This window comes from Trematomus bernacchii, unplaced genomic scaffold (genome assembly GCF_902827165.1).
Source record: "Trematomus bernacchii unplaced genomic scaffold, fTreBer1.1, whole genome shotgun sequence".
Taxonomy (NCBI): Eukaryota; Metazoa; Chordata; class Actinopteri; order Perciformes; family Nototheniidae; genus Trematomus; species Trematomus bernacchii.
This window is the reverse complement of record NW_022987689.1, coordinates 2,055,631-2,064,953: the sequence shown is the minus strand read 5'-3', so window position 1 is coordinate 2,064,953 and position 9,323 is coordinate 2,055,631. Positions and strand designations below refer to the sequence as shown.

General features: G+C 39.5%; 1 protein-coding gene across 1 annotated transcript; it reads left to right on the top strand.

The window, feature by feature from the left end:
- The first annotated feature begins 644 nt into the window (after window positions 1–644).
- Window positions 645–8,656, top strand: mapre2 (microtubule-associated protein, RP/EB family, member 2). Its single transcript, XM_034137934.1, is given in 9 exon segments — window positions 645–748; window positions 829–958; window positions 2,741–2,868; window positions 3,678–3,823; window positions 3,922–4,062; window positions 4,064–4,139; window positions 4,354–4,502; window positions 5,431–5,589; window positions 7,241–8,656. Coding segments are annotated over 8 exon segments (1,020 nt in total). The 5' UTR covers window positions 645–748; window positions 829–836; the 3' UTR covers window positions 7,340–8,656.
- The last annotated feature ends 667 nt before the right edge of the window (window positions 8,657–9,323 follow it).

Here is a 9,323-nt window from a genome sequence, read left to right as displayed (position 1 = left end):
AGCCATTTATCACCCACAATTATTTAGTAATGGTTCCAGCTAATCAAATGGGAATAATTGCTGTCTCGTTTGGTCAGTCCAAAGCCAGTCATTCAGTTAAATAAGATTTAACAGAGAAAAGCAGGACATGTTCAGATTTGAGGGCTTAAAAAAAGCATTGTGTGCTATTTTTGAATGAAAATTACTTTTGAACAATTAGTCGATTATCAAAAATAATTGGCCATTAGATTTCTACTAATTAAATTATTAACTCATTGTTAAAATCCTAAAGCGTTAAATAGCTGTTTAAAAAAGTTCCATATGGTTAGTAATCAGAACATTGGGCTATACTTCCATGTGTTGCAATCATTTCATCAGCACCACTTCTATCTATCTATTAGGATCTGCTTGTGTTTTCTTTTATATGTCTGTTGTTGTAATCCCATAATCACCAAAAGATTTGAAGGTGAAACTGGGTGGGCTGCATTTTCCTTTTGATCAGAACCATTGGCTATTGTCTGTGAGCCTTTATGAGCTGTCACTGAGTTGATCTGCATCTCCTAATCGGCAGGCATTGATCTGACCAGGGATAATGCTTTTTCTTTTTTGTTGGAAGCACTCAAACGATCAATATCATTTGGTTTACTGAAATACCCCACCATAAGGAACAGGCAGCCAACCCCATCAGTCACGTGGTACAGAGTGCAGCGACGTCATCAGGGCAGAGATTTGCGAAGAATAAGCAGACAGAGAGCAACGAGACCCGAAGGTGCGACAATTTCTTAGCATTTGCATCGTTTTTTGTTTCTTGGCCAGAGAGAGAACAGAGTATCTGTTCAACATTTTTAGAGACCCAAATGCCCGGTCCCACCCAAGCCCTTTCCCCAAATGGAGAGAATAACAACGACATCGTCCCGGACAACGGAACCAACATCATTCCTTACAGGAAAAATACAGTGCGAGGAGAGCGCGCCTACAGGTAAATCAGTGTCATGATCCGCATTTTAATCTCATGTTTGATTTAAGGAAGATCATAAACACACTGCTGCAGATAGAAACCTGCATTCCGGCCTCCTCGTCGTGTGTTTGGATTTTTGCTTTGCACCCATCCGCTATTTTCCCCCTGTTGTCTCTCAGTCTCCTGTCATGTTAGCTTTCTGTATGTGGCGTAAATTAGGTTAGCTTCTTATGCTGGTCTGTAGCACCTATAAATATATTTGGAAGCCGTGTAATGGTGTGAAATATTATGGTGCGCAATGGCACTGGTACATTTTTGCAGGAGTGGATCGCTTATTACATGACAAGAATACACAGATCCGCCCCTGCTGCTGCTAGTATCTTCCAATCGTGAAATGACACGGCTAAATAATCATCCCTAATATCACGATTGGTGTGTAAACGGGGGTGTTTTCATGTGTAGGACCCCCCTACGCCCTGCTGCACGAGCCCGATCCCCCCCCTCCCGTGTTTGAATTAAGGCATCAGCCCAGCCCCGGTGTCGGCTGGCTATCCCTGCCGGGCTAACAAAGCATGCTAGCAGGCAGCACATACATCCGCTTTGTTGACATGACATCGGCTGGCCCACTTTCCTTCCTTCCTTCCCTCCTTCCCAGAGAAAAGCAGTCAGCCGAGGATCTGCTCCTGCAGTGCTGCGATAACCTAACTTTAATGCTGAGGGGTTACTATTATTATTTCACTGCGTAGCCTGGTCTCGGATGGGATGTTGGATAGGGATGAGGATGATTTAGCATGATTTAACGCCATATCAGTCGCTGCCATAAACCAATGGAGAGGGGCGTTTTTAATGCAGCTGGTCTCTGTCAATGAATTAAGATGAGAAATGGTCCATTTCTGTTTAAAGATTTCCAGAGGAATGCACACTTAAATTAATCTATGTGATGAGTATTACTGATTACTACGTACTTATTATATATGGAGTGTGCATGTTCAAGTCATTTGCTAAATGGGCTTTAAAGGACTGACCTTCACAATCATACCCTGCATTTTTGTAATGCAAAACACATGTTGAAATGCAACCTTCAAACAAGCTTTTGGTAAACTAATACATTTATAGATTTTCTTGGCACGGTCAACACAATTGCTGGCAAAAACGGGTCGAGATGTTCTGGTGGTCTTTATTCAATTTGGCCTGGCTGATCAATGTTTCTGTCACTAAGTGTTAACACAATGAAATTGTATGCATCAATTAATTGTGTTGTGGGCATGCTGTGTAAGTGTAACTGCTTAATCTGTGGTTTAAGGAAACCCCGGATGCACTTTTTGGCACATGGTATGCATTTGGTGTTAAGGCCTCAATATCCCTTGTTTAAGTGGGACAGGTTCCCTGGAAGCAAGCAAGTCAAATAACATCCCGACTAATCCAACTTTGGTACGGCTTCTCTTTAGCATGAAGGTAAAATCAGATTAAAGGCTCAAATTCAAAGAGGGCTTACAAGGACTCTTAAAACCTAGATGGCAAAGGTGATGCTAAAAATGTTCACAAAATATGCAGAATGCTATTTTAATTGACTGAAAATTAAGAGATCCAAAGTAAGCAATAAAAGGGACCTACTGACAAATTTCTACCATAATGCAGTGCATGATTGGTTGTGTAGTTAATTATTGTATCATTAAAGTCTGTGAATATACAATTGATTAAACGATCTGCAGAAAATCATCAGCAAAAATGTTGGTAATAACTCATTTAAGTCATGAGTGAAAGGCATATTTGATGCTAAGTGTTGTTGTTTCTCTTTTGCAGTTGGGGGATGGCGGTCAACGTATATTCTACCTCAATAACCCAGGAGACTATGAGCAGGCATGACATCACTGCCTGGATTAACGACATGTTCTGCCTAAACTATACGAAAGTGGAGCAGCTCTCCTCAGGTAATTACACAATCACACACTTCTCTCTATCCTCTTCCCTCTGCTGCACGTGTCAAAGAAGCTGTTTTGAGATCGCTTGCATGTTTTGCATCTTTTCCTGTAGAGCACATGGTTCAAATGAATCCGTGTAAGCTGGCACTTAAAGCAACCTGTGGAAGCATTCTGGTAGAGTCTATAAATAAACTTGTAGCCTGCTGTGTTCTCATGCTGTTACCAAGTAATCCAATTTCAATCAGTCTCTGCCTACAGAAACACAACAGAAGCACCCCTTTTCTTTAGGTTTAAGCTACTTGATTGATGTAGATTACCTCTTATGTGCTCTCTTGTTGGGGTTGTGTGTGTTTTATCTCATGGGTAAGCTGGTGACCTCTTTTTAAAGCAGATAAAGCTTTAACTAGGCTTCTGCTACTGTTAGCCATGTTACCAAGATTCTACACTAATAGTAGGGTTGGGCCAGTGTAGAAATGTCTGAACTAGTTTGATATTAAGCCAATCGTTGTGACGCCATGGTACCGGTTGCTGATGTAAGCTATTTTTTTTGTTGGGTAGCATAAAATCAAACTGGTTTAAGGTTGTACACAAGACCTGACACGCAGAGTCGGAAATCAACCCAACTTTAATTCATATTTTTATTTTTAAGGAAATGGGGTCATTGATAGAAAAGGCTCCCGTTTTTTTCCCCTTTTATCCGAGTGGATTTTTGTCGTGCAAAGGCAGGCGCGATGAATCCTGGCCTATATCTGGACTCTAGTCTTCTAATTTTCAAGCCAGGGATTATGTAATCAACCAACATTTTCTTCCATCTCTAGGAGCTGCCTACTGCCAGTTCATGGATCTGCTCTTCCCTGGCTGCATCAGTCTTAAGAAGGTCAAGTTCCAAGCTAAATTGGAGCACGAGTACATTCACAACTTCAAACTGTTGCAGGCATCCTTCAAACGGATGAATGTGGATAAGGTGAGTCCTCCTAAACGTTCCCCTTTCAACCTTTTCTCCACACTTTGTGTTTTCAGTAAATTACATCAGTTCATATTTTCCTTCCCCCTTTGATTCAGATTATTCCTGTGGAGAAATTGGTCAAAGGCAGATTTCAGGACAACCTTGATTTCGTCCAGTGGTTTAAGAAGTTCTTCGATGCCAATTACGACGGCAAAGAATACGACCCAGTTGCAGCCAGACAGGGTCAGGATGCCCTCCCCCCCCCCTGACCCCGGTGAGCAGATCTTCAACCTGCCAAAGAAGTCCCTCCATGCAGCCAGCTCCCCTACTGCAGGTAAGCTTCAAATGCACATCTTCATCTTTGCAACTATATGTTAAATGTTTGCAGACAAAGGGGCATGTTTTCATATTTATATACCTGACCTGTAGTATTTTGATTATTATGTTCTTCCAAGGTCAGACAAGACACAATGTGTAATTGACTTAGTTACTTTTGTGTTGCTGGTTTTCTCTTTCTGATTAAAAAAAATAACTTTTGTCTGCTGTAGGAGCGTCAAGGTCGAGTTCAACAACCCCCAAGTCCTCCACACCAACATCCCGACCCTCGTCAGCCAAAAAGATCCCTGCTGTGGCAACATCGACTCCTGCCAAAGGAGAGAAAGAACTGGAAGCACAGGTCACACATCTTACCGAGCAGGTATGTTTATGTAAAGCTTAATTCTGATAGTTAGACATCAATTTCACAACCATTGTGAGACTGGAAACCAACACTCAGATCCCCAAACTCTTTTTGTTTTTCAAATGATTGGATGTGATCAGGAGAGGAGAACATTTAAAAGACTAAAAAAAGAAGACACTAAAGGACCCTTCTCACCCTAATTATCTTTTTTAATAAACTTCCTTCTCACAAAATACGAAGAGGCATTAAGTGTAGAACATCCAGCCCTTATCTTTAAGTTGTCCTCTGCTGGCCACTTGGCAGGTTAAATAAATGTGCAATAAGGCGGACTATCTACTGTGTCATTAAATGTTGCTGCTCATTTCTATACAGGCGCTTTGGTCTTATCTACACTGTTCTTTACTGTTGGATTTTATTTAAACCATTTGTTAACTTTTTTATGATTTAAAAAAATATATGGATGTTACCTATTTGTTTTATACCTTGTTTAATGGATTATGTGCTTCATGAGGGAGTTGCTTTACTATTATCTCACTAGGACACATTTTTAAAAACAATAATAAGATAGTGGTGCAGTTGATTAAATTGACTACTCTGGTTACATGTGACTTGCCATTTGAGACAACTTGTATCATGTTTTTGTTTTTTTACAAAAATAATGTAACATGTAAGGTTGTACAATGTACAAAGGGTTCACTTGTATTGATTAACTTACAGAGAATTATCACCTGAATTAGCATTGAAAAAATAAATAATGCATTTTAATGATAGGTAATTATAAACTAAAGTGTTTTTATCTAAGTTTTCAATATGCAAACGTTTATCAGAATGAAATGCAGATCTAGTTGATTTAGTATCAGCTTACCTGTTGCCTTCTGCCTCTCATCAACATTATGTGTGTTTTTATATTGATGCTAAAAAATAATGTGAAATGTTTTTGTTGTAGATGAACACATTAAAATCGGCACTGGAAGGAGTGGAGAAGGAGAGGGATTACTACTTCAGCAAGCTGCGAGAGGTGGAGCTGCTGTGCCAGGACCAGGGAGAAGAAAACGCCCCGTTTGTGGATCGACTAATGGAGGTCCTCTACTCTACTGACGAGCAGGTCAGTCGGAGACCTTTGATAGATCTGAACAGGATTCAGGAAGCCTTCATTTTCACTGACTTTTATAAGATTTTGCAGCGGAGAAAGAATACCAGGGCCATTTTTCCTGGTGGTTAAATCATGTGAATGTTAGTGTGTGGTTAAAAGAGATAAGAAGTCTTTGTTAGAAATCACATGTTAGACATCATGAGCATAATTCAGCAGAGGTGGGGGACTCGAGTCACATGATCGAGTCGCATCATTTTGGACTTGAGACTTGCTTGACTAACATTGATAAAAGACTTGACTTGACTTTGACTTGGTATTCATGACTTGAGACTTGACTTGAGACAGATGACTCGAAAGGACTTTACTTTTTAAAATGAAACATTTGCATTTGTTTTTGTATTGTACGGAGCCCCTAAAGGGCAATGAAAGAAAAAAAAAGATACTGTATCTCTTTCGCACGAGAAAGTTACCGGAGCGCCAAGTAGGAAGTGGAGCACACAGGAGACAACCGTTTCATTGCAGACTGTAATGTTTATGTTGGGAAGTGGCAGTGCATACATTATTTTAGATATATTTCTAACTCGGACTCTCATTCACTTCATGAAATCGCTACAGCACCAGGAGGCAGCGGGACGTGTAACTCCGCCTCTGAGAAGTGCAGCACCAGCGCGCAAAGAGCTGTGCCTTTTACGCAACGCCTTCACTGTGTTTACTTTCATTAGAACAGCTAAAGAGCGACCGCAGGCTGCTTCGTTTTAACCACACACACCACTACACACACACACCTCTACACACATCGAACTGCCCGGTTATTCCCCCTATTACTCGTTTTATGAAGGAGATGTCCGGTCACCAAGGCGCATGATGTGTGTCTGTTTGTGCTCTGCTATGTGTGTGTGTGTTCGGTGTGTTTGTGTGTGTCCGACAACGGCATTTGTTTTCAAATTACCATGAACAGTAATTTACACACATCTGGCAAACTCCATATGTATACTGTATGTGGGTGTTCCCAAATGAAAGAAATGTGTTTATGCTTAATGTCGCACTGTCTGCACACACACACACACACACACACACACACACACACACACACACATCACGCGCCCTGTTACATACACTATTCCGTTGTATTGGCTTTGATGCAATATTTCTTTGTGCACAGACACAGTTAGGAAAACAATGAGGCAGTGTCATATGGGAGCACCTTAGACAGACCATGGAGAAATGCTGTGACCCTGCTGAAGGGGAGCCATGGCAGGAGGCTTAACATTTTGATGTTAAATGTTTGTGTTGTAGACCCCTGTTTTCACTTTAGAGCCCTTTAGAACTAGGGTTATAATTTCAGAGCCCCACTCTCCATTGCTGTTTATGTTGAAAATAAAACTAAACTCTTCATAACCACAATATTTTAACTGATTTAAATGCGGAAACTGGGATTATTCATCAGAATTTCGTATGACTTGACTTGTGACTTGCTTGACCTGAGCAATGACTTGACTTGCTTGTCTCTCACCACAGTGACTTGGGACTTGCTTGAGACTTGTAGGTTAAGACTTGAGACTTACTCATGACTTGCACATGTATGACTTACTCCCACCTCTGTAATTCAGTAACACCGGTATTAAGCTTTCTCTGTTCCCCCCCGCTTTTTTTCTTTTTTTAGGAGGGAGCAGAGCTGGCCGAGGCTGACGGACAGGAAGTGGACCAGCGAGCCCACGAGGAGGCGCCAGATGATCAGAAGGAGGAGCAGGATGAATACTGACCGCCATCGCTCCTCCCATCAGTTACATCCCTCCTTTTTTAATATGTGAGAACTGTTAAAGGATTTCCATTTTCTCCTCATGGTTTATCTTTTTTGTTCTCTCCAAGACTTGAGCACATGAAGCAACTTCCTGAATAGAAGCACCATCACAGTTTTTTTTATTTTTTTGTATCCTTCTGCTCACTGTTCGATGTTTTTTGTGACTTTTGGTGAACTGCTGTGGCAGGTTGTTGGTGACGACCTCCACCAGCAGAACGAGCTCAGACCATCACAGAAGTTTCCTGAGGACTCTGTGTGTGGAAAAGCAATTCAAATCCTACAGTGCTCGTGATAAAATGCTGAATCTTAGACAGGTAACTGTTACCTGTCAGTGCAAGTGTTAACTTCCCAGCTTCTGTCTTTACATTTCGTTTTTTTATTTTGCATATCAACAATATTAACCACATGAATGCAATAAGCAAAGCCCTAAAAGGGCTCATAGTAGCTCTTATTTAACCTCCTTCCATATGTTGCACTGACATTTGACTCTATATTGGACAATCTGTCCATAGACCCTCACCATATTTATTATTATTATTTGTATTAAGCCTTAGGAATAGTGTGAGATTCTGCATTGCATCCTCGTGAAGGAGGACAATACAATTTAAGAATTGTGAATAAAATGTAGTAACGCCATCTTATGACTGTCAATTATCCTCACATATTGCCACATTTCAGATAATCAGTGTGCTCAAAATTGTTTTATTCACGCCATACACGTTGGTTTGGTGATAGTTAACTTGGTATGCCATAAACGTAGAGAAGGAAGAAAACGTTATTGTGGATTAGTCTTATTATGATGCATTTTTTAAGTTTCGAACCTCGGCTGGACCTTGTGGTCTGTTCAGATTTCAGATTTTTTTTTTTTTAACCACAGGTCTTAGGGAGAGTCTGTTCACTGAGCAATTTGCCATGCTATATTCCAGTAAGTACATTGTATACCCTTTCTTAATATTTCATTAACTAATATTGAACTGGGCAGTGCACCATAATGCTTTAGTTATATATTATTGTGTAAAGGAAAAGGAATGTAAACATGTACTGTCAAAAATTAATGAATGGTAAATGTTTTTTTTTCATGTCCCACTCATGATGCATTCCCCAAAAAACGTGTTGCATGTTTGCATTTTATTTGTGAATAACTTGACCTGCTTTTTACATATTTAATAAAAAACAAGGTATGTTACAGTAAGTGAGCTTTTTGTATGTTTAACCTGCTATTTGAAAGATGTTGAGATTCGGATGGATTTGCTGTAATAAAATCACGTTTTAAGTCTATGGGAGTGTTGTCATGTAGCTCCAGAAACAGCAACTAGCCTTGGTCATAGTTTTAGCAGATAAATTGTAGTTTTATTAGTTTGATGACGTCTGTATCTATTTACCAGTACCACAGTGTGAACATACTGTTTTAACTTGCTTTTTACTAAGTAAAAGTGCAAAAGCATAATCAGGAAAAACAAAATATAACAGGTAAAGGTACTCATTATGATGAGAGATATATGTAACTGGTGTAAGTATAGCTAATTTTACATACTTTATATGCAAATGTTTAGATATTACTTGAGCATAGTCATTTTCTGTTACTTTTAATATTTCGTAGGCAATGTTTCTGGACTTAAAGTATTCAAAGTAAAGTACAAACACAGCACAACTCAAGTGATGTTAAATACATTTTAAATATTACATTGTTTAACAGTAAGTAGTAGTGAAATTAAAGCTGTCAGATACATTTAGTAATTTAGTGAAAGAAAATAAATAAAAGTCCCTCTCTAAATGTAATGGAGTGAAAGTACAAAGTGTACAAGCAGAAAATAAGACAAAACAACTGAAACAACTGAAAAGATAAAAACAATTCAACATTTTAAGACAGATGCACATAAGACAATACAATTATACACAATTTAATAAATGAAAATGAAAAGCTATCGTAAAATATAGATATGGA